We start from the raw sequence: 27,571 nt of genomic DNA on the forward strand, positions 1-27,571 counted from the left end.
TCTGAATCTGCTTATTGTATTCATCTCTTGGTCTCCCTCTACGATTTTTACCCTCCACACTGCCCTCCAATGCTAACTTTGTGATCCCTTGATGCCTCAGAACATGTCCTACCAACCGGTACCTTCTTCTTGTCAAGTTGTGCCACAAACTCCTCTTCTCCCCAATTCTATTCAATACCTCCTCATTAGTTATGTGATCTACCCATCTAATCTTCAGCATTCTTCTGTAGCACCACATTTTGAAAGCTTCTATTCTCTTCTTGTACAAACTATTTGTCGTCCATGTTTCACTTCCACACATGGCTACACTCCATACAAATACTTTCAGAAACGACTTCCTGACACTTAAATCTATACTCGATGTTAACAAATTTCTCTTCTTCAGAAACACTTTTCTTGCCATTGCCGGTCTACATTTTATATCATCTCTACTTTGACCATCATCAGTTATTTTGCTCCCCAAATAGCAAAACTCCTTTGCTACTTTAAGTGTCCCATTTCCTAATCTAATTTCCTCAGCATCACCCGACTTAATTCGACTACATTCCATTATCCTCGTTTTGCTTTTGTTGATGTTCATCTTCTATCCTCCTTTCAAGACACTGTCCATTCCATTCAACTGGTCTTCCAAGTCCTTTGCTGTCTCTGACAGAATTACAATGTCATCGACAAACCTCAAAGTTTTTATTTCTTCTCCATGGATTTTAACACCTACTCCAAATTTTTCTTTTGTTTCCTTTACTGCTTGCTCAATATACAGATTGAACAACATCAGGGAGAGGCTACAACCCTGTCTCACTCACTTCCCAACCGCTGCTTCCCTTTCATGTCCCTCGGCTCTTATCACTGCCATCTGGTTTCTGTACAAATTATAAATAGCCTTTCGCTCCCTGTATCTTAGCCCTGCCACCTTCAGAATTTGAAAGAGAGTATTCCAGTCAACATTGTCAAAAGCTTTCTCTAAGTCTACAAATGCTAGAAATGTAGGTTTGCCTTTCCTTAATCTTCCTTCTAAGATAAGTCGTAAGGTCAGTATTGCCTCACGTGTTCCAATATTTCTACAGAATCCAAACTGATCTTCCCCGAGGTCGGCTTCTACCAGTTCTTCCATTCGTCTGTAAAGAATTCGTGTTAGTATTTTGCAGCTGTGGCTTATTAAACTGATAGTTTGGTAAATTTCACATCTGTCAACACCAGCTTTCCTCGGGATTGGAATTATTATATTCTTCTTGAAGTCTGAGGGTATTTCACCTGTCTCATACATCTTGCTCACCAGATGGTAGAGTTTTGTCAGGACTGGCTCTCCCAAGGCCGTCAGTAGTTCTAATGGAATGTTGTCTACTCCCAGGGCCTTGTTTCGACTCAGGTCTTTCAGTGCTCTGTCAAACTCTTCATGCAGTATCTTATTTCCCATTTCATCTTCATCTACATTCTCTTCCATTTCCAGAATATTGTCCTCAAATACGTTGCCCTTATATAGACCCTCTATATACTCCTTCCACCTTTCTGCTTTCCCTTCTTTGCTTAGAACTGGGTTTCCATCTGAGCTCTTGATATTCATACAAGTGGTTCTCTTTTCTCCAAAGGTCTCTTTAATTTTCCTGTAGGCAGTATCTATCTTACCCCTAGTGAGATAATACACCCATACATTTGTCCTCTAGCCATTCCTGCTTAGCCACTTTGCACTTCCTGTCAATCTCATTTTTGAGACATTTGTATTTCTTTTTGCTTGATTCATTTACTGCATTTCTATATTTTCTCCTTTCATCAATTAAATTCAATATTTCTTCTGTTACCCAAGGATTTCTACTAGCCCACGTCTTTTTACCTATATGATCCTCTGCTGCCTTCACTACTTCATCCCTCAGAGCTACCCATTCTTCTTCTACTGTATTTCTTTCCCCCATTTGTGACAATTGTTCCCTTATGCTCTCCCTGAAACTCTGTACAACCTCTGGTTTAATCAGTTTGTCCAGACCCCATCTCCTTAAATTCCCACTTTTTTGCAGTTTCTTCAGTGTTAATCTACAGCTCATAACAGAGGATGATGGAATGGTCTAAAATAGTTGCAGCAACATAAAAGTTTTGAAGCGGCTTTTTGCTGGAATATAAAAAAAGAGTCTTCTGTGAAAGCTGTGGGGCACAACTTAAGACAATGAGGGCTAGTCATAAAGTTATTTGTTTGCAGGAATATGTGTGCAGTCCTGGTACACACTGAAATCCCACTACACAATACCATAGAGCACTCATACAGGAGCCAAAACAAATCCCACAATCAATGGGTTGCACATTTTTGTTTTGGCTCTTGTAGCAGTGCTCTATGGTATGTGGTGTGGGATTTCAGTGTGAACCAGGTCTACACACACATTCCCACAAACAAAAAAATTAATTATGCAACAGTATTTTTATGAAGTGATAATTAAAACATTATGACCACCCTTGACACTTATCTCTCCTGAACCGAATGGTCTGGAAAATATCCCTGAGATGAAGCCTGGACTGCAAAGGGGAGGGAACGGAATACAAATTTTTGGAATATCCACGTCCACCAATTCCCAAATCTAAAAATATTTGTGGCTTGAAAACAGTTTCAGTCCAATGAGTAATTTATGGCAGCTGTAAACGTGTATTTTTCCATGCCTTGCAGAATCTGAGCAGTGCTGATAAATGAATTTTGATCTACAAGCAGTCTTTCATCACTTGGCCAAGAACTTTTCACATTGCCCTTATGGCAGTTTCTTTTAATACTAGAAATTTCACAGTTATATACATCAATGGCATAAGCTGATATTAACACACATTTATTTCAGTATTCAAGCTAATTTCACAGTGAACTTATATTTCATGGTTTTATTAACAAGGCAAGACTTGTGATGACTTCCATCAATTTAAATAAAAGAAACTGCTAAGGAACAGTAGCTATTACTCAGTGTATGTTAAAGGGTAGTTATAACACGCGGTAGATATCTTCGCATCTTTTATAAAACATATTGCTACATTTACGTCTATCGTCGTCATGTTGGATATTTCAATGCTACTGTAATTTCCTCTCTTTCTTGTTGTCCAGCCTGGTGGTCTAGTGGTAAAGTGCATGCCTGGAAACTGAGAGGTTGTGGGATCAAATACCAGTCAAATGACTGAAATTTTTCAGTCTGCCTTTAACCTAGCCTTCACCACTGAATGATGTGAAGATTCACCAGGAAGAAATCATGGTTTGGATTCCATGTGAAACTGTAGGTCCCCTTTTTCCTGATAGGATATCTAGGATATCTTAGGGACATGCTAGTCACTGAAGTGGGGTCCAAGTGAAAGACTTTCACTGTGGCAGTGAGCTACAGGAAATTTCATTGTTATCTTTCTTGTTCCATTTGCATATGACAAGATATAAAGAATTGTAACAAAGTGTTCCCTGACATGCTGTGGGCTCATCTTCTTGGCTGTTTTGCGTACACAATCTGCCACCCTGTGGAATTGGGTTTTGCCCAACCTGGACCTGATTTTCCCTCATCCACTTAAAGTGAGCTGAAGTGAAGATTCACACTACAAAATGAGTTTTGTGGTTGGAACCTACTAGGCTGGCAGCTGGCTTAAGGCCTACTGATTGTCCCACTATGTGTGTTTTTATTTTTTTTTCCTAGCTCCTTAAAAAAGCACCAGATCTCAATGGGAAGCAACACTTTCCAGAAATGCTTTTAATGGAAGAAGGGAATGCTAAGAAAATTTAAAGAATTTTAGGGGTGCTAGAGCCAGAACAATCTAGGAGTTGTCTGGCAGTTCGTCTGGGAATAGAAGATGGATGTGGGCCCTCTAAGTGTTGAGGTGATGTTTAATCCATTGATTGCTACTGAAGAGTTAACTCTTTAATATTTTGCTGTCCCCTGTGCACTGATACTGAGTAGACACACCACCACCCACGCACCAGAGTGCCACTGAGTTTAAACATACAGCTGAATTTCTGCCCCATACATCAGTAGCTTTTCACAGTTCTGGCTGCAAAGTTGTGTTCACGTTCTTTGTCTGGTGCAATCTTGATTTGCATCATTCACCTTCACTTTATGTCTTACTGTTCAAGGGGTTGTGGTTACACCAATGAAGAGACCACAGTGATACTAAGAGCAACAGTGAGGATGAATTATTCATTGTTGATCTAACTGATAATTCCTCCACGAATTCTGAAAGTGACAGTTCTAAGCTGTCTATGGGGCAGGTATTACACCACAGTCTTATGTTTCAACAAGAGAACTGATTGACAGTTCTTCGGTTTCTGAAGTGACTGTAACTTCCAGAATGCGTTACATCAAACCTAGATCAAAAACCATTGAACAAAAAGCCATCTCCAAATCTCTGCAGATTTTTAACAACTGTAGATTTGCAGAGAAGCTTTGAAGTCATAAAGTAATTTTTACACCTACAATAAGGATCATCTCAGTAGTGGCAAATCCTGGTGTGACACAAAGTGACATCACAGAAAACACTCCAGAAATACTAAGCACAGTGCAAGGAAGACCACTCAGATAACTACAATACAGGTAGGAGGCCGAATGCAATCTACTTAGCCCAAGTAGATGCATTAGGCGAAACTGACACAGTGCCGAAATAAGCATGCAACAAGCACTTCTGGAACAATGTTTCATATTCCTGAATTAGGAATTACTGATCTGCAGAAACCTCTAACTTATTCCACTAGTGTGGAAAACTTTGAAGAATTCCCTGGGATGTTCCTGGTTAATCATTTTACATTTTTTTATGGCAGTGTTGTGGCTTAGTGGGTAGGCATGTGATGGGTATCAGACTGCAGGCCTTTTATCTAACTGGAGGAAAAACTGGATGGAAAAGATGGACATGCAAGAATTAAGTAATGCTAATACATGGCATTTATTTCAGTGGAAGCTTTTAAATGTTCATTTTGTGCAGCTTTTAACTGTTACTTTGTTTTGTATTTACAGAGATTATCTGCAGGACTTGCAAAGGACCAATGACTGTTAGCAGTGTACATTTTCCAGTACAGTGGCTGGATCTCTGAATCTTTCTGAATGCAGTTACATTGTTGCAGGGTATATATGTTTGGTGTGCAAATCAACCTTGTCTCACAGGTCAAAATGAGGCTTGCAACTTTTATTTGTAAGTGTTAACAATGTGAGAACTGATCAATCTTTGTTTACATATAAACATTTCCTTATTAATCAGTGGTGGAATATCTTACATAATTGGTCTAAGATGTTGCACATCTCTAAAAGACCATGGTTTCTGGACATGAGTGAGACACTATGTGACTAGGAAATTTCTGTGAATTAAGTAAAGGAATGTTTCAAAATTATTGTTGAAAAACATCTGCGTAACCCGTGGTCATTTGGGAGAGCTGACAGGAAGTAATGTGTTGCTTTACTTTTCTAGAAACTTAATGCACTCTGAATATTAACAGAAAGATTTTATTTGATGTACGCCTCTAGAGTTATATAATAACCTCTGATGCTCACACAGTTACAAAGTGAAATTCGTGACCTAATATATTGGTCTCTTTTGGATATTCCCCACTATTCCTACTTGCTAAGGGCCCAAAACTGAGTAGCAGTGCTCTAAAAAGGGCAAACGAATAATTTTAACAATAATATGAAAAAGATACATAGCTACTCACCACATAGAGATGGCACTGAGTCATAAACAGGCTCAATCAAAAATACTGAGCCTGTCTACAACTTGGGCCTGCCTGCGACTCAACGCCTCCTCCGTGTGGTGAGTAGTAATCTATCCTTTCATATTGTTGCTTTTCCATCTTGGACTTTCCATTGTTTGAAAATAATAATTTTGTAATCTAGCTCATTTTTGGGTGGATTCTGATACCTTACAATCTTCTAAAATGTATTAATTTGGCACACACTTTTCCTATGAGTTTGTATGTAGGCTAATTGCCATAGCTTCCTCTAGATGATTGTATTTAAATTCACACTACTTGAGGGCACCTCCATGAAAAACAAGTGACTGGATGGCAATGAAACCTTGCGAAAAAATTTGTAAGGACATGCAGAAAAGAAATGAGTAAAGCACTGAAAGAAATGCATTTTAATTTCTACATGAGATGGTTATATTTGTTAACTGTGTAGCGTGTTTACATTCTAGGTTACGAATGTTACTTAAGCTGCCAACCATCTGCATCCACGACAGCCTGGAACTGCAAGAGAGATTGCTCTACTGCTGCCAGAAACATTCCAGGTGGGATGTTGCCGTCCTCCCTCACTATACTCACCTTCAGCCTCCAATACATGTTAAGTGTCCTGTTGATAAAACCTGTCCTTCAGGTGAACCAGCAGCCAGAAATCACACAGCCTCAAATCAGGTGATTTTGGTGGCCACACAGTTTGAAACGATTGGCCAATGATTCGGTTTTCTCCAAATGTCATATGGAGTAACCCAGTAACCTCAAGACCAGTTCTAGTCAGTGCAGCTCCATTGTGCACCAGAACAGTTGAGTCCAAAGCACCTATCTCCCACAGAACATGAGTCACATGTTGGCAAAGCAGATACAATAACATGGGCCATTCACATTGCATGCCTTGATCATATAAAGTTGGGTACCCATACGGTTAATAGTTTTTCGTCTACACCAGCTCAAGTAACAAAAGCCTAATTATAATCACCCTGTACACCATGAGACTGCATTAGCGATTAGTGTCATTACCATGCCAGGTAGGGTGCATAATGGTCGTGAACATGAAAAGATGTTGAGTAATCACTTAGGGACACGGAGATGCTGCATATACGTGTGAGACAGCATTATCACCACCCTACAGAGTTTGAAAGGGATCTCACTGTTGGTCTCTATTTGGCTAGCTGGTCAAATCATGTAATCTCCAGATTTGTGGAGCATTCAGATGTGACAGTGGGCACGGGAACATGATAGGAGGCATACTTCTCATGAAGGTTCCCTTTCAACCACGTCTGACCATCACAAGAGATGAACAGTGTACTGTTTACCAAGCACATCATAACTGCTTCACATCTGTGCCAGCCCCCCCACCCCCTCCCCCCCGAGAACAAGTAGGTGGACTCCATGCGACATTGTGTGTCATCCCGCACCCTCAGTCAGAGACTATAAACAGTCAGATTAGGAAATCAGCGTTCCACGCATAGGCTGAAATTAAAAAAAATACTACACAGCTGTGTTTGGAGTGGTGCTGTAACCTGCAAGAATGGACTGCCAAGGAACAGTACTGCACTGTATTTGGCATTGAATCACAGTCCAGCAATATCCCAAATACCACTGTCAACAAGTATGCTGATGATCTGATGAGAGCTTCCATTCTTCCAATACTTTAGAGAGGCACAATGGTGTTACGCCTGATGTGAGTTACTTCAGGTTGTGGCTGGTAATCACTGGGGAAATTCTGATAGCACACCAGTACATCAGACTTCGTATGTTCTATGTTACCTTTCACATGACACTATCATGGTCCCATTTTTCGACAGGACAATTCTCATCTGTACATGGCATGATTTTAAGATATTCCTATGCTCAGCAAGAGCCTTAGCTCTGTCCTGATTTTGGATGTCAATTCTGTCCCAGTGTCAGTACATCAAAAACAGTTACAACAGCTGTGGGCTAGCTTGCCTTGGAGAGGATAGTACTACTTTATGACACCCTTTCCACTTGCATCAGTGCATAAATCAATGCCTGAGTGGGGTTTGACATCACACTTTTAAGACGTCTTACAATGCCAGTTTTTTTGTAAACCTTACTGATTCAGTTTTGTAATCCCTGAATAAAATTGCATACCTCTCACTAGTGAAGTTTCATTCCATTGCCTCCTGATCCTCTGGATACTTAACTTTCTTTTATATTTGTGTGTGTGTGTGTGTGTATTTTTTATTGTATCCAGCGCCATTGTATAGTCCAGCAGAGACCGAAGGCACGTAAGATCACCCAAAACCTTAGTAACATTTTCAGACTTGTATATGTGCCTGTTGACAGCTCCAGTGATTCATAACTAGTTGTTTAAGGACAACAATTACCCTAGCAACAAACAATCAAAGAATGAGCTTGGTCACACCGTATTCTGTTTACTGTTGTCATATTGCTTTGCTACTTCAGGTATCAGTAACCAGTCAGTCCCGATGCCGCAGCTGGTAATATAACAACTGTTTACATGGTTTCTCTGTGCAACATGTTTATTTTATGTGACAATGCCCTAAAGTAGCTGCAAAATTCCATAGAAAAGTGATAACTATTACCATGCTGTTAAGAAAATCAGATGATATATGTCAACTCTTGTGAATATATCCAGAATGGAAAGCCTAGCTGTTGCTACCACAGCTATATTGTGTGTGGGGAGGAACATGAACCAACACTGCCCAACTGTCAATCACTTTGTTATTCTGTTTGAGGTCCATATATCTTCCATTCAGTGCTTTTTAGTATCATAATGATTTGTCTTTTCATCTATTTATATCTAACAAGTAATATCCTCACTTTACCAACCACTGGACCTCAGAGTCATCCAGACTTTAGTTACAGTTTTCTGGCATTGTGACTTTCATACCTATGAAAATATCACTACCAAACAGCTTCATGTAGCTGCCACCATTAACCAACATATCATGAAAATGGTGTATCTAGCTGTGTACCTATTTGTTAAGACTTCTTTTACTGTATATTTCAGTGCCCATTTAAGTATTCACATGTCACTGCACTTGTGTGTTCAGTCCCTGTTCCTTTCTTAACGTTCTGAAGAAAGGCCTTTTAATGTTCCAAAAAGCTCAAGACTGTATGTAGTTAATTTTAAAATTGCAATGCTCAGATAATTTATGAATAGGAATGGGTGAGCAGTGAAAATTTTCAATTATTCACACAAAAGGATATTAAAACAGAGAATCTATAAGAATCCCTATAAAATTTATTCGTACAAAAATAATCTTTACACATTATAGTAACAACCCAGTCTATAGGTACCAAACAATGTTTACATATAACTTCAACATTAAAACCCATTATTCGGTGTGACAAAACACCATTACTCATCCTCTTAAAAGAATGGCTGCCACATCATTCTTTTGGAAGTATACCCTTACACTACTTCCAAATGTAAGCAATTTTCATCTGCTATTGAATCCACCATCTGACACTACATCTAGTAATGGAAAGTTGTGTGTGCTTTTGGGTCTTGGGTGTTATTGCATATGCACACTCCTCTATTCCTTCATCCTTACACTTCCACTTGCACCCTCAATTTATCAATGGATGCTTGCACTTGACTTCTCATTGTTGATATTATGTCCTTTGGATCTGGAGCACTTGTTATTGCAGTTCCAGAGACTATCATATTGGCTCCTGCCTGCAAAAGTAAAAGGAAAGTTCCAGAATATCAGTCAATGTTAGAAACTGCCATTAAATTGTAAAAACTGGGTGGAAATACCATGACAGCCGACAGCTACGATTTATATCTCAAGTTGTTTGGAAAGAGTTACCCAATTTCATTCATGTAAACATTCTTAACAAACACAGAGGATTTACAAGTTATGAATGTGATACACTAGTAAATCATGTACACATGCAGGAATGTAATTTATATTTCCAAAATGAGAATAAAGCACACAAAATTCCAAACTAATGCTCAAAATATACCACTAGCCTTTAAAATAACACCACAGTAGACAGCAAGTAACGAATTTTTAGTTACTGTGCATATACAGTGTAGCTGTTATTAAATTTTTAAGGGATTTGGGGTTCTACAGGTATGATATTTAATACAAAGAGCTTCCACTTTGACAGCAGTAATCAGGTTGACCCAGCTGTGCACAGAGTTGAGCTTGGATAACAGGTACTGATAACCCACTCCATGCTGCTTCAACTTTTTGCCTGAGTTAATAAACAGCAATTGCTGGTGACATGTCAGTCTCTTAAAAACCCACACCCAGGGTCTTCACTGAGTGAGATATCTGAAGAGAGAGCTGGCCAGGACAACAGTCTAGCACCCTCTGTCCTGACAAGAAGATGTTCTTAGTGGTGGGATTGACTTTTTGAAATCATCTATATGCTCATGTGGGTTAGAGTACCTGGTATCTTACCCTGTGGCCATTCACTCTCATGGGTTCTAGTTTGCAAGTAATCAACATTTTTTTTTTTTTTTTTGCTTGTTCTAGAGCTTCAAAATTGAACACAATCATCATCTAAGCAGTGGTGTAATGGTTAGCATCTTAGTCTGATGTGGAGATTGTTGTTTCAAATCTTGCTTGGTGCTTCAAAATTTATTTTTAAATCTTTATAGAAATGACAGGTATGTTCAATTAATTAGCTTACATTTATTTTTTAATTTCTAATCCTTTGCCACATCATTTTAATCAGAATACTAACTTTTTCATTTGCTATATTTTCTTCTTCCTATCTTTAAGAAATTTCAGCATTACAGCGCGTCAGCAATCGTAAGTATCGAAATAATTATAAAAATCTGCCTCGATTGCACAAAGTACCTGGTGTTTACCTAGGTTTCAGCGTGGATAACCACGCCTTCTTCAGAACAATTTTATAAAACAGCTTGCCTAAATGGACATAGTCAAAGGCTAAAATAAACACCTACAGGGGCAAGACCCCATAAAATTTTTTTATACAAATACATGGTACATGTGTACCAAGTCAATAATATTACTTATCTCTGTGTGTGCTGCCTCGGCCTAGCCAACGTACAATGGTCACAGGCTCTCCACCAAACTAAGAGAGCCTGTGACAAATGTGTCAATACTAACAATATCTGAACAAGAATGTTGGAGTTAGAATCTGAGGCACTTGACCAGTGACCTGCACAAAGCTCACGAATTGACACTGCATATCAGTCTGATCACCTTTCTATGGGCCAAGAATATTACTGACTAGTTCACAGAGTTGTTCCAAAGTATAAAATCATAAGAGATAAAGTGAAAGTAAGTTAAGGAAACAAGCCTTCATGTTTCAGTGCCTGTCAGTTGAGATCATGCATAGTCAAGATAGCAGCATTCAGTTTCTCTACAAATTACTGAAAATGATACTTCCAACAAAGCCTTCCATTTACCCCAAAGAATTTAAAATGGTTAAATTAATGGAACATGTGACACCATTAAGACAACAGAATACCTCTTCCACACAATAGATCTGATGGAGCCAGAATGACATTTTCACTCTGCAGCAGAATGTGCACTAATATGGAACTTCCTTGCAGATTAAAACTGTGTGCTGGCACAAGACTCAAACTCGAGACCTTTGCCTTTTTGGGCAAGTGCTCTACCATCTGAGCTACCCAAGCATGACTCACGACCTGTCCTCATAGCTTTAATTCAACCAGTACCTCATCTCCTGCCTTCCAAACTTCACAGAAGCTCTCATGTAGACCTTGCAGAACTGGCACTCCTGGAAGAAGGGATATTGCGGACACATGACTTAGCTACAGCCTGGGGATGTATCCAGAATGAGTTCGACACTCAGTCCAGCACATAGTTTTAATCTGCCAAGACGTTTCAGATCTCATGGAATAACATTTTCTTTGAGACGTGTATCTCAACTTAATCTTTGATAATGATATAAGCTGAAGAAAAGAATTAAAATTGGTGCTATGGCTAGGACATGAAACCAGGTCTCCTGCTTACTAGGCAGATGTACTAACCATTACCACCATAGCAGCATGGCTACTGACAACTTAAGAAGTGGAAAATGGGCTGAAGTTGTGAACTGAAGTTTATGCTAAAGACAGGAATGGACTGGGGTAGGCCGTGCAGTTAGGTTAACCACGCTGCTATGGTAGTGTAATAGTTATCACATATGCTTAGTATGCAGGCAACCCAAGTTCAAGTCTCAGCTGCGGTATAAATTTTAATTAATTTCTTTAGCTTCTATCATAACTTTCATGATAGTTCTGATTCAGAAATTGTATGCACTGGGTTTTGTTGCAGTTAAGCTTTAATTCTCTGAAGGCCACATGATGATACTGACTAACCTGTTGGCTATATCATATACATTGAAGCGCCAAAGAAACTGGTGTATGCATGCGTATTCAAATACAGAGATACGTAAGCATGCAGAATACTGTGCTGCGATCAGTAACGCCTATATAAGACACCATGTGTCTGGTGCAGTTGCTAGATCAGTTACTGCTGCTACAATGGCAGGTTATCTAGATTTAACTGAGTTTGAAAGTGTTGTTATAGTTGGTGCACAAGCGATGGGAGACAGCATCTCATATGTAGTGATGAAGTGGGGATTTTTCCCATACAACCATTTCACAGGTCTACCATGAATATCAGGAATCCGGTAAAACATCAACTCTCCGACATTACTGCGGCTGGAAAAAGATCCTGGAAGAACGGAACTGACAATGACTGATGACAATAGTTCAATGTGACAAGTTTAACCCTTCCGTAAATTGCTGCAGATTTCAATGCTGGGCCATCCACAAGTGTCAGTGTGTGAACTATTCAACGAAACATCATCAACGGGCTTTCAGTGCTGAAGGCCCATTCATGTACCCTTGATGACTGCACGACACAAAGCTTTATGCCTCAAACAGGCCTGTCAACACCGACACTGTACTGTTGATGAGTGGAAATATGTTGCCTGGTCAGGTGAGTCTTGTTTCAAATTGTATTGAGGGGATGGATGTGTACGAGTATGAAGACACCTCATGAAGCCATGGACCCTGCATGTCAGCAGGGGACTGTTCAAGCTGTTGGAGACTCTGTAATGGTGTGGGGCATGTGCAATTGGAGTGGTATGGAACCCCTGATACATCTAGATATGACTGACAGGTGATATGCACATAAGAATCCTGTCTGATCACCTGCATCCATTCATGTCCACTGTGCATTCCGATGGACTTTGGCAATTCCAGCAGGACAATGTGACACCCCACACATCCAGAACTGCTACAGAGTGGCTCCAAGAACACACTTCTGCGTTAAAACACTTCTGCTGGCCACACAACTTCCCAGACATGAACATTATTGAGCATATCAGGGACGCCTTGCAACGTGCTGTTCACAAGAAATCTCCATCCGCTCTTACTCCTACAGATTTATGGACAGTGCACAGGATACATGGTGTCAGTTCCCTCCAGCACTATTTCAGTCATTAGTCAGGTCCATGTCACGTTATTTTGCAGCACTTCGGCATGCTGGCGTGGGTCCAACACGATATCAGGCATGTGTATGTTTCTTTGGCTCTTCAGTGTATATTCAATAACACATGCATAATCTGCAAAGACAGGCTTCTTTGAATCATCCGTCATGTTAAGTAGCAGGGAACTGATATACACTATATAATCAAAAGTATCAGGACACCTATTAGTGGACATTAAAATGGGGTGTATTAACCGTTTGTCCTTATGACAGCTTGAGATCTGCTGGGGATACTTGCAACAAAGTGTCCAAATGTCTGGAGGAATGGCGGCTCATTTTTTCTCAAGAGCCAAATCCACATAATGTAGTGATGTCGGACACTAGAATCTGAAGTAAAGGCAATACTCTAGCTCATCCCAAAGGTGTTCCACTAAGTTCACATCAGGATTCTGGGCAGGCTAGTCCATTTCAGAAATTTTACTGTCCACAAGCCACTGTGTCACAAATGTTGCTTTATGACATGGTGCATTGTCACACTGATGCAATCACTGTCTTTGAATTATTCCTCTGCTATATGCAGTACACACTGCTATAAAATATGTTCATATTCTAACCCTTGTGTGTTCTCTTAAACGAAATAGGGGGACCACGCTCCAATCATGAAAAACACTCCTATACTTTAACACCTTCTCCATGCTTCACTCTTGGTACTACACATGATGGCAGGCGTTTGCAAAACTAAATCCTCCCGTTGGATTGCCACAGGGTACAGTGTGATTCATCACTCCAAATCACTCATTTTCAGTCATCCACTGTCCAGTGGCACCAATTTTTACACTAAATTTAATGTCATTTAGCACTGATTACAGAAATGTATCTCATGAGATGCTGCTCAACCACTGCAACCCACTCTTTTAACTTCCTTATGCAACATTGCTGTGCTAGCTGACATCTGGTAACACTTTGGAATTCAAGAGTGATTCCTTGTAATTAAAGATATTTATTTTTACGTCTACCCTGCACAATGCTGGATGGTTCCTGTCATCTATACATGAGGTCTGCTTTGTCTCTGTTTGGCTGTGGTTGTTCCTACTAGTTTCCACTTCACAATCACATGAACAGTAAGCAGGGGCAGCTGTAGAAGGGTTTAGATGTCCCTGATGGATTTGTCACTTGACATCATCCAATGACTAATCCACATTCCAAGTCTCTGAGCCCTCCTGACTGATCAATTTTTATGTTGTTATATTACTGCTTATACACTAACTACATAACTCTCTCCATCTCCTTTTATAATGGCAGGTCATCTCTTGTAATATCTAGCAGAATATTCTGCATTACATCAGGTGTCCAGATACTTTTTATCAGACAGTCTATATGAACAAAAACAACAGACCCAGAGCAGAGGCCAGTGACAAAGCCCTGTCTCACAAGTTTGCAATGTAAAGTAGTAGTAATCAGACTGGGAAAAAGTATTGTTTGTAAGCAAAAATATGTAGGTATGAGAGGAGTGCTGCAAGTCATACATCTGTCAGGGTGGATAGTGAATCACCTCTATCGCTCAGTTGGTAACAGCACTGCCTGAAAGGGGAATGGTTCTGCGTCCAAGTACCGGTCTGATACACAAGTTTAACCTGTTTGGAACTTTCAAAAGAGAGTGCACTCTGCAGCAGAGTGAAAGATTCTTCCTAAAATTGTGTAGTTCATGGCAAATATTTTTATTCCTTTAACCTAATGCAGACCTCATGCTATGCTATGATACCACACCTGACATGTTGTCATATTTCGTGGCTTGGCCAACTAAATCAAAATATTGGGTTGGAATGTAACCTACAGCTTAAGCTCCACTAGAGATCAGTGTTTCATCCAAACAACATTGCATATTCATACAAAGTCAATTACAACATGGGAAACTTGGATGGCCAGGCAGGGATATGAACCACTGTTCTCTCTCCCCAACCTGCCAAAGTAGTAGTCTAGGTGATGAACAATGGTACATAATGACTGATAGTGCTGAACAGTATGTGGGTCACAAACAGTTTCACTTCAATGTCCCTCACAGGTCATTACTGATGATTTTGTGACAACTTTCAAGTAAAGTAGAAACTATGCAAGTGGATACTTCAAAAGAAAATTGAACTGTGCATGCCAAATGTTAAAAGAATTACAAACACTAGAAACCACACAAGTACAGACAACTAGGGAAATGGCAAAGTAGAGCAGTGCAAAGGCTGATGATAAAGGAACTTAAAATTAACAACTGAGTTAACTGTGGTTCAGCAGGCAATAATTTAAATGACCACCCACAGTAGAGGCATAGAAGTCTGATATTACAAGCAAAAGATAAGAGACTTGGGAGAAATTAGAAACAGATCAAGAAGAAAGTGCTACTGACGTGAATACTCAATATTAGCAGTAAGATGCTAAGAAAAGTCCATTCTAAACAAGAAATGATTAAAAGTACTGGACATGAGCATTGGCTGAAATTCTTACATGTTCATGGAAGTAGACTTCTACATAACCCTTTGAAGTTCCTCAGTGGGTTTAAATATGGATATCTGGGATCCCATTGTCAGCTATGAGAGCAAACTGAGTGCACAAAGAAACAAGTCGTGCACAGAACATCAGGTGTTCCAATGAGAACAACTGTATAGGGATTACATGCAGGTAACAAGTGTACTGAATACAGAATGAACCACAGAGATGTGACTGACCATTGTATAAGCACAGAGTTTGAGAGATGTAACTTGTGCAACACATTATTTTCTGAAAGTAGGTTAATTTTATTCAGGACTCCAATACACTGTATCATTCCCCACACTTTTGGGTACAAAACCCAAGTTTCAACATAATTTCCCTTCAATATGGAAGCCTTATACCACCTTACTGGGAGGACCTGTATGCTCAGACTCTAGTGGTTGACATCACAGCTAACATCTTATTGCATCAATAACCTCCCTGTCATCCACATATTGCTTCCCGATAATTCTAGCCTACATTGAGCCAAACAGATGGAAGTCAGAAGGTGCAAGATCTGGGCTGTAGGGTGGATGATGAATGGTCCCATCAAGTTTTGTGAGCTCCTCTCGGGTGGGCGGACTTTTGCAAGGCCTTGCATTGTCATAGAGAAGGAGTATTTCATTTGCATTTTTGTGGTGATGAACACACTAAAGTCATTTACTTAATTTTATGAGGGTAGCACGATACACTTCAAAGTTGATCGTTGAACCATGAGGAAGGGCATTAAATAGAATAACTTCTTCAGGGTCCCACAAGACTATTGCTATGACTTCAACAGTTGAGCATGAAGCTTTGAACTATTTCTTCAAGGAGAGGTGGTGTGGGGCTACTCCATGGATTGCCGTTTTGTTTCCAGTTGGAATTTATGAACCCATGTTTCATACCTGTGACTATACTTGACAAAAATTGTCATGATTAGCCTCAGTGTGCAAGGAGTTCTACACAAATGGTCCTTCGTTGCTCTTTATGGTCTTCTATTAAGTGGATAGGAACCCAGTGGTCATACACCTTTGAGTACCCCAACTCGTGAACAAAGGGGTTAGAATTGCCAACAGAGATGTCAAACTGTTTAGCAAGGTGTTTGAGTATGATCCATCTATCATCCAAAACTAAAGTGTCCGCATGTTCCAGCAATGCAGGAATTACAGCTGGCCAGAATGCTGGAGATGAGACATGTCTATGCAACCTTGAACCTTGTTGTGATGATAGATGCATTGCCCAAAGACCTATTGCACTTTTGCTCACTGTCAGGTATACATAGACATTTTGTGAACACCTATGAATATCCACAATGCTCTGGTTTTCTGCCAAAAGAAACTCAATGACAGCTCTCTACCTGGAACACATCTGTATTAGAGACAGCGTTTTTAAGCCTATGGATAGTGCTGCCACCTATTGGAACTTCTTGAACTACGGGGGTTGAAGCGGGCATGCTCCACAATGCCCTAGAGGAAATTCTGCACTTTTTCAACCAAAATTGGCCAAGAGAAAAAGTGTTTCATTACATAATGAAGGCCCTTCGTAAATTCTTGACACCTCAGTATCATCCGACGGTAACCATGTGGCTGAAATACTTTGCCAGAGTAAAACTATTTTAATATGTAATGGTGCAATAAATATTGCAAAAATTTGCCCAATATGTAATATATTTAAAATTGAATATACTAGTCATCTCAAATGAAAGTGATTCTGGGACTGGTACCCAAATATAATACTCAATGCAACTACATTTACATTAGTAGTTGCTACAACTCTTTCAATGGTAATGTCTGCACATCTCAACACATGCTCAACAGCTAAGTTCCCCATTCAGTGCGGCAGTCCTGTTTCATCAGTTATTGTACAACAGAAAGAGGGATGGGTGACACCACAACATGCAACACATATCAACACAGGAAAGGAGTCTGATGAAGCAAGGCAGTGATGAAAAATTACAACTATCAGTATGTGAAGAAATCACAGAAGTTTACTCTCTAGAGTAATGCCTAAAGGAGGCAGCTACCTGTTCCACAGGCCAATCAGCCTTCCCACTGTAAATGTGTGCTCTCTTACACAAACAGCTTAATCTGCATGCTCTTCAATTGGAAGATACATCCATTTGTGCCAAAAAATATTGTAACTGCAATAAGAAACAATATGAAGTCCTTTAGTGTCATGTTTGAGCAGAAATACAGTTTTTTGTATTCACCTGCATCATTTGCATCTGCAAATAGTGTCCTCTTCAGTCTAACGAAGTCTATCACAGACGTGTTGGGCTCACAGACAGCAAAAGCAAACTATATGCTCCAACACACAGCTTTAACAAAGTGTCATCACTCAAGCTGTTGATATTTGTTCCCTCATTTACTAACACTTCCTTAACATTATCATGAACAAATAAGGAACTGTGGTATATTTTGTATCAAAAACTCCTAGAAACTGTCACAAGAGTGTACTGCCATGCTGGAAAAGTGCACAATGTGAACTGAGTCAATCACACTACAGTTTTTGGCATTGCTCTTACAAGAATGTAAAATTTTCAGTTAAATTGTAGGTTTTCTTAGAAATGTATAAATATTACTAGGTACGGCTATACAGCTAGATTTCATTTTAAATCAGAGCAACCTGTGATCTGACAATCTTCTTGGCTAAAAATATGTTTGAATATCACTCACTGTTGCCCCGCCAATTTTAAATAAACTTCTCCCAGTTTTATCTTTCAAGGTTGATCAATTTCAGAAATATCATAGGAAAATATATGGTCAAACAGGATAAATCGTGCAAGAAATTACAATTAAAATGTTCAGATATTAGCCTCCCTAGGATGTTCCAGAAATAAATATTTTTGATCCTTACAGTATGAACTTGACACATGGTAACATTTCTAGAAATTACTGCTGACATTTTTTCTAAAAGAGAATGCACTGTTTTCAAGACTTTTTTCATTCCACAGTGCATCTCTCAAACCCAAAAAAATACCGCAATTCAGGCATTACTGCATTTTTCTGTTCATGAACAGAGTGCTATTTTGCATAATTACGAAAATGTGTGCAGTGACAACAGATTTATATTATTAGCTGGGATGAGTTACACTGCAAAACATTTCCATAAATGCAAAGTCCTGTAAAAAAATTTTATTACTAGATTCTCTGATAGCATTTCATGTTATTTTGAGTAATAAACAATGTAAAATTACTAACAAATACCGCTAATTCAACAAACCTCAGCACACTGCTGTATTGTGGACGGTCCCACGCCACCATCTACCTCTATGTCCAGTGCGGGATAATTTTCACGCAACCATCTGACTTTTTCCATCATGTCAGACATGAATTTTTGGCCACCGAATCCTGGTTCCACAGTCATCACTAGAATCATGTCTGCGACATCAACATACTCCTTGACAGCTTCAACTGACGTGCCAGGTTTCAGGGCTACTCCAACCTAGACATGTTTAACTGCAGCATTACCATCTGCTAAATACCTCTACATCGGAAAGCTCTGTGTGTCATTGACTTTGTAAGTTATCACCTATGTTCCTCACCTTCATGCCTGCTTCTCTTACCCTTCGGCACGTTTCATTTACGTCCTCCGAAGCCTCAACGTGAAATGTGTACTGGTTTACTCCTGCATCTGCCATTGGATCTATCCACTGAAAAAGTTTGGACCTTCAACTTTCAGAGATATGTCCGATAGACAAAGCTGCAAGCAAATTAATGAGGAAATCAGTAACAAACGCACCTGGTCAGGATTCGAAACCATCATGTGTGTTTCGAAAAATGTTTTAGGAATCTTAGCCCTTAAGCATTTGACTACCGGATGACCAAATGTTATGTTGGGGACAAAATGACCGTCCATAACATCCAAATGTAAGTAATCTGCACCAGCATCAACAAGACGCTTCGATTCATCATGTAATTTAGCAAGATCGGCATTTAAGACAGATGGTCCTATTTTACAAGTCACGCCGTCTCCCATGACGATGAAATTCTAACCTAAACACCAACTACTATCAAAACATATGAAATGCAAAGAGTATTCATGACGCTACACAGAGCTTATACAAGAACAAACACAGGAGCTGGCCAGTGGCCACTGTGTTCATCTCGAAGTATCGAAACATTAGCGGTATGAGCCGAAGCTAGACAGATTGAAAATACCAGATGTCTTGTTACTCCAGCATACTGTGCTTATAGTTTTCTTACATCCATACACATTTGTAAATTTTGATTGTGAAGTACAACATCGCTTATTAATATTTGTTATAATTTATTTACAGTCATTTTGCAGGTTTAAAATCAAGGCAGTCATATAAACAAGTTCTGATCTTTTTTTGGGTAACACTCATTCAAACATAAACAGGAACTTAATAAAACACACACAGATATCGTAAATTCACAGTCAATACTGTTTTTCCTCCCTTTTCAGAATTATTCTCAAGATACCAGTTTTATTCTGTCAGTTGTTAATTTTATACTTTTAACTTCTGTTTTAGATACTGACAACGTAAATTAATTATCAAAAAGTCTTAGCAGCACATGAATATATAGTACTATAAAATTTAAAATTGTTCTTTTAAGTCTAGTATATATGCCTACACATATTCTAATCTTTTTTCAATAATATTTTTTAAATATCACATGTAAATATCTACATCCTTCATATGAATGACAACTGTGCATTTTCACTTGTGTTCACTTCAACTCATTACATAAATATCATGTAGAATCTGGAACTATTTCTGTCTATTTATATCATAAGAGGGCACATGTACTTTACAATAGGAGTGTATCGGACGCCACTGATTCAATAGCCCTAGGGTCATGCTCATCAGCTAACATCGACCATAAACTCAGCACAGTGGAAACAGAAGCAACAGAACTATAATCTCAGTCAAACATGATAGTTCAACAAAAATGCACCTCATCATTAGGATTTGGCGACCAGATCATCATGCAAGGAAGAATCAGAACTTCTTAAAACTTTGCAGAAAACAAGAAACAAATTTCTTAACACTGTTAATATAGTGACATTAACTAAAACAGGAAAACTCAAGTTACTGATGGATACTGATGATTGATTTGGACATCTGATACTAACAGTACAATAAAGACATTCTCGCTATTCTGATAATTTTGCTTCAAGTGGATATTGCATATTCGAATGAGGACCAGCAGCAAAACTCAAAAACAATAATTCACAAATTTGCATTTGTGGAACATAATAGGCCTAGTGTCTAGTGCTTGACAACTCATTTCACATCTCCTACAGAGCACCTCTCTTTTCTCATAGCTAAATCCACAAACGGTGTCTGTATGCTAACAAAAGCACATAATGCAATGAACCTGAAAAATAAAAATTGATACATTCTGGTGACAAGCCGAATGAACACTTGCCAAGATAGACCAGTATCATTTTAAGATTTGATGAATTTGATGCACAAATCAACAGATAATGGGAATATAGACAACAGCATCAGAAAATTCTCAATACACATGGCAATAGAGAGCATCTAATAAATACATGTAGAATGGTCATCATTCAAAACAGCCCACACTCTATAAGAAACTTCCATAAAAATATTCACACAGTAATTATCGATCAACTACATGGCCTAATACCACATCAATGCAGCAATCACTAGAAAATTCGCTCAATAAATCATGAATGTAAGGGTACATAAGGGTCTGACCATCATCTTCCACAATGTTAGTTACAGAACTAATTGGAAAAATATGAGACACGTAAAATATCATTTAGTGATCCAGAGTGCTTAAAAAGCATGCTCAGGAATTTACACAATAAATTCAGACAAACATGCAAACACCAGAGGCCCTTTTTGAGCTCATTGTAGTATGAGCAAAGAAATGTAGCGTTTATCTACAAAAATGTAAACACAGATGATAGATCCAAAAATATGATAGAGCCCTAGAAGTCCACATTCAAGCCTGAAAAAACTGAAATAGCCCCCAAAAGTTTTTGAAATAAAACATAAAAAATCCAAAACAACCAGGCAAAATAAACACATATACTACTCCAATAGAATGGAAGAAATCGACAGTAAATTTCAAACAGACATGCGAAATTTATATGGTTCTTTTAGGGATGAACTAGCAAGCTAAAAAACACATAGTACTCATGTCTGCCACCTGGCTGAGAACTCAAGATGAATGCAAAGACCAATTGTGACATTCTAAGACAACAAATAAAACTCATGCAGTAATATTTTGTGAGTCCACACAGTCATCTGATATATACTATATAACAAGAAACTCTTGTGAAGTTGAGACATGATTGTTAACCACAATGTCAATGCCATCAAGAAATCCAAATGATGGAATGGAAACTATCGAAGAAGGTGCCTCGATGCAGAAGGGTTGAGAAGAGATGTATTCCCTGGAGGAATAATTTAGTTGCATTGCCCAGGAAATACATTTATACAACACTAATGGTAGACTCATCCCAGATATTTTGGCTATCTTAAATGGTACACTACCACGAAAGTACAGTGGCTAGCCAAGACCCAAAATGATCTTATGGAAGTTCCTGTTGACCCAGTGGAAACCATCTGGACAAGATAAAAACTTGCAGAAACTCATATCCAAACATCAAGCAGAAAGGCATCTGAAAGTGAAAAAGTCATGGATAACATAAAGACAACAGGTCAATAATGACAATATAAGATTTGAGATATGGGAAGATAAGAAGACCAAGAAGCCTGAGCTACCCAATGGATCAATCTGCAAAGAGTCAAGTAAAATGACAATAAGACTAGCACTTTAATAATTACAGAAGTCTACAAAAGAATAGGCACATTGACATTCAAATATGGAAATGAGACTTGTACAGTCATGAAAAAGAAGAAACAACATATGCATATGTCTGAAGGGAGATTCTTAAGATCAGTTAAATCTGAAGCACGATGTGAAGAAATGAAGATATCAGAAGCACAAAACAACTTCATGCAACTACAGCTACTGACATGATAATAATAAGATAGGAAAACAAGAAGACCAAAGCTATGTAATGATTCTATATGCTCTTGGAAGGGCCAAATGAAGTTTTACAAGGTAGTCAGAAACAGTCTGAAAGGCCTCTGACGATGCTGCAGTGTAGGTTGTGTTGATACATAATTGTTAATAAAAATTAGTTATGTTATGCTGTTTCTGAGTTAATTAGCACTGAAGTTCGCCAATCAGATTATTGTGCACACAGATTCAAGCACGCCACCAGAGAAGGTGTCACCAAATGTGTTCAATGTTTGGTTTCCTGAAACCAAACAAGAGAGCAGTCTAAGGATTGGACATGGCATAGCAGTAAGGATCAAACCTGAGCCAAAGTCTGATCAGTCTCATGCACTGTCATCTTCACTATGAGAACAACTAACACTAACTGTATCTGGCGGGCTGGCTGACTGACAGTATCTGCACATCGACGTCCTGTTTCTAGAACATGAGCGCGAAGAATGTGCAGGCGCGGAAATCGTGCATGTGCAAATGATTTGCAGATAGATGGCGCCATATTCAAACGCCCTCTGCCGAAAATCGCAGAGTGGCTCTCCTGCATGCGCACTGTACCCTACGTTTACTAACAGTGTGGCCTGACGTTACTCACCAAAGACTGTATTAGACCAATGTTATGAAGGGACTGTTATCGAAAAATTTCGATTTTCGTGTGGTGATTTAATAGCTGCCAATGCAGGGTTCTAGGCTGTGCTCAGTTGAAATTCCATATCCCTGTTGATGAGATTATTGGCTGTACAGATATGTATTGCTTCCTTAATGACACAATCCTAGAAAGATGATGCCGGGGATAAAACTTCCATCTTTTCATAAATCATGCGATGTCCTGTATTCAGACAGTGTTAAGCAACTGCCAACTTTTCCAGTTGATGAAGGCGTGTATGACGCTGATGTTTTCTGCGGAATGTGGATGATACATTTGTGGTGCGGTCACATAGACTTGATACTCTATCTACATTTCTTCAGCATCTGAATTCGCTCCATCCGAATATAAAATTCACAATGCAAGTGGAAAAAGACGTACTTTACCTTTTCTTGATGCTTTGGTACGAAGGAAAGCAGATGGAACCTTGGGACACAGATCTTGTAGGCCTACTGAGTGAAATACAACATTTTCAGATAGTGTTCCGTCAAAATGGTTATTCTGAGAGACAGATATGCAATGCATTCAGGATCAGGCGAGTTCAGTATATGGAACAGAAAGAAGATACGAAGACAACCACCACTTTGGCCTTTTTTCCGTATTTTGGTACCGTGTCGTCAAGAATCGGAAGAGTCCTCAGAAGATATCGCATAAAGTGTGTTTTTCAATCATATGCAAAACTGAGAAACCTGTTGGGTTCGGTTAAGGATGATCTTGGCCTCAGGAAATGTGGTGTGTACAAGATTCCTTGTCAGTGTGGGGCAGCATATATAGGCCAGACATGTCGCACAGTACAAGAACGCTGTGATGAACATCAGTGACATACACGCCTCGTCAAACGGAAAAGTCGGCAGTTGCTGAACACTGACTGAATACAGGACATTGCATGATTTATGAAAAGACTGAAGTTTTATCGCCATTATATTTCTGGAATTGCATCATAAGGAAGCAATACATATCCATACAGCCAATATTCTCATCAACAGGGATATGGAATTTCAACTGAGCACAGCCTGGAACCCTTTATTGGCTGGTGTTAAATTACGACGCGAAAATCAAGATTTTTCAATGACAGACCCATCATAAGATTGGTCTAGTACGGTCTTTCGTGAGTAACGTCTAGCCGCACTGTTAGTAAACGCAGTGTACAGCAGACATGCAGGAGAGCCACTCTGCGATTTTGGGCAGAGGGCGTTTGAATATGGCACCATCTATTTGCTAATCATCTGCTCATGCGCGATTTGCGCCCCTGTGCATTCTTTGCGCGCATATTCTAGAAATGGGGCGTCGCCTTGGGATACCATCAACCGTACGTAGCCACTAGCAAAGTTGAACCACCTGAAGATGTCAGGCAGTTGCTCCAATTAAATATTATGCAATTCACACAATGTGATCCGGTGGCAAACCCGTGAAGACTATTTACAGCATACCTGCTGGGAAAGTTTGAAGTGTCACAACTATATGATTTTTCAGCCATTTTTTGGAAGTTTTTAATTATTTATTAGTTTAGTTTTATGTAGAATGTTTCTCTCTTTTCATTCTTAGTTTTCTGTATTTTCTGTAAATGTTAAATGCCTGAGTAATATCTTTGAAAAGGGCACAATTGATTTCTTTCCCAACTTTCACTTAATGCAAGTGTACACTCCAATGTATACTGGTCTCTTTTTGTGAACAGAATATTAAATCGTGAACTTCTTCCTTCCTCCCTTCCACTGAACAGAATTTTAGGATTATGGATAATTAAACACTAGTGTTAGTACTTTACCAATGATTCAATTTTAGTAATCATAAAATACTAGTAATGAGCAGCTATCAGTACTCTGTCTCTGCTTCTTGTACTGAGAATGTTCCTGACTATATTAATGTATCTGAAATAGGTACAGCAGCAACAGTTACTTTCTTGTGCAAAAACCACAGGTTAAACAATATATAGAGCATGTGTACAGCTATGTCCACCTAAATATATATAGGGTTAGTACTAGCATGAACCAAATTTTTCAGTTTAAGGCTAAATATGCTTTTCAATGGGAAATGTTTTAATTTGAGTATAAACTTATCACACTCTGCAAATATTTTGCTGTAAATTGTTGATACATTTGCAAAATACGACTTGATGTGGCTCATCTGAAAGTAGGTTCTTTTAATATATTCTGTCCAAAGACTCCAATAATTATGTGTATATACATTGAAACGCCAAGTAAACTGGTATGGAGATGCATAATCAAATATAGAGATATGTAAACAGGCAGAATACGGCGCTGCTCTCGACAACGTCTACATAAGACGACAAGTATCTGATGCAGTTGTCAGATCGGTTACTGCTGCTACAATGCCAGGTTATCAAGATTTAAATGAGTTTGAACGTGGTGTTACAGTCGGCGCACGAGCGATGGGAGATAGCATCTCTGAGGTAGCGATGAAGAGGGGATTTTCCCATATGAAAATTTCACTAGTCCAGCGAAAATATCCGGAATTCGGTAAAACATCGAATCTCTGACATCATGTGGCTGGAAAATGATCCTTCAAGAACAGGATCAACAAAGACTGAAGAGAATCATTCAATATGATGAAGTGCAACCCCTCTACAAAATGCTGCAGATTTCAATGCTGGGCCATCAACAAGTGTCAGCATACAAACCATCAACGAAACATCATCGATATGGGCTTTGTGACCTGAAGGCGCAATTGTGTACCCTTGATGACTCCACAACACAAAGCTTTATGCCTCATCTGGGTCTATTAAAACTGACATTGGACTGTCAGTGACTGGGAAGATGTTGCAAAGTAGGATGAATTTCGTTTCAAATGGTATTGAGTGGATGGACATGTATGGGTATAGAGAGAACCTCATGAATCTATGGACACTGCATATCATCAGAGGACTGTTCAAATTGTTCGAGGTTCTTTAATGTTGTGGAGCACATGCAGTTGGAGTGATATGGGGCTCCTGATACATCTAGATACTACTCTGATAGGTGACACGTAGATAAGCATCCTGTCTGATCACCTACATCCATTCATGTCCATTGCACATTCCAACGGACTTGAGGATTTCCAGCAGGGCAATTCGACATCCCTCACGGCCAGAACTGCTACAGAGTGGCTTCAGGAACACTGTCCCATGTTTAAACACTTGTGCTGACCACCAAACACCCCAGACATGAACATTATTGAGCATATCTGGGATGCCTTGCAACATGCTGTTCAGAAGAGATCACCACCCCCTAGTACTCTTACGAATTTATGGACAGCCCAGCAGGATTCGTGGTGTCAGTTGCCTCCAGCACTACTTCAGATATTAGTCGTGTCCATTCCAGATCGTGTTGCAGAACTTCTGCGTGCTCACGGGGCCCTAAACGATATTAGGTAGGTGTGCCAGTTTCTTTGGCTGTCCAGTGTATAGCAGTCTAATATGTAAATTTATTATTAAGAGTCAAGTACACTTGTGCAATACAACATATACATCTATTTTACTATACACTGAGGTGCAAAAGTCATAAGATACCTCCTACAACTGTGTCGGAGCTCCTTTTGTTGAGCATAGTGCAGCAACTCGACATGGCATGGACTCCACAAGGCGTTGGTAGTCTCCTGCAGAAATACTGAACCATGCTGTCTTTACAGCCGTCCATAATTGTGGGAGTGTTTCCAGTGTAGGGTTTTGTGCACGAACTGATATTTCTATAACATCCCATGTCAGGTGACGTGGGCTGCCAAATTGTTCCCTCAAATTGTCCAGAATGTCCTTCAAACTAGTTGCAAACAATTGTGACCCAGTCAGATGGAGCACTGTCATCCATAAAAACTACATTGATGTCTGCGAACGTGAAGTCTACGAGTGGCTGAAAATGGTCCCTAGGTAGCCAAAAATGCCAATTTCGAGTCAATGACCGGTTCAGTTTGATCGCTGGACCCATTCCATTCATTGCAAACACAGCCCACATCATTATGGAGCCACCATCAGCTTGCACAGTACCTTATTGACAGCTTGGGTCTATGGCTTCATGCGGTCTGAGCCACACTTGAACACTACACTCAGATCTTACCAACTGAAATCGGGACTCATTTGACGAAACCACGGTTTTCCAGTCATGTAGGTTCCAAACTACACTCCTGGAAATGGAAAAAAGAACACATTGACACCGGTGTGTCAGACCCACCATACTTGCTCCGGACACTGCGAGAGGGCTGTACAAGCAATGATCACACGCGCGGCACAGCGGACACACCAGGAATCGCCGTGTTGGCCGTCGAATGGCGCTAGCTGCGCAGCATTTGTGCACCGCCGCCGTCAGTGTCAGTCAGTTTGCCGTGGCTTACGGAGCTCCATCGCAGT

The 27,571-nt window shown here is 39.5% G+C and overlaps 1 protein-coding gene across 1 annotated transcript; it reads right to left on the bottom strand.

The window, feature by feature from the left end:
- Positions 1-8,870: 8,870 nt before the first annotated feature.
- Positions 8,871-19,612, bottom strand: LOC126425188 (ribulose-phosphate 3-epimerase). Its single transcript, XM_050088143.1, has 4 exons — positions 19,312-19,612; positions 19,115-19,222; positions 18,793-19,014; positions 8,871-9,326 (listed from the first exon to the last, which is right to left on the bottom strand). Exons 1-4 carry the CDS (start codon positions 19,546-19,548, stop codon positions 9,198-9,200), a joined length of 696 nt encoding a protein of 231 aa, XP_049944100.1. The 5' UTR covers positions 19,549-19,612; the 3' UTR covers positions 8,871-9,197.
- Between the last annotated feature and the right edge of the window lie 7,959 nt (positions 19,613-27,571).

This window comes from Schistocerca serialis, chromosome 10 (genome assembly GCF_023864345.2).
Source record: "Schistocerca serialis cubense isolate TAMUIC-IGC-003099 chromosome 10, iqSchSeri2.2, whole genome shotgun sequence".
Taxonomy (NCBI): Eukaryota; Metazoa; Arthropoda; class Insecta; order Orthoptera; family Acrididae; genus Schistocerca; species Schistocerca serialis.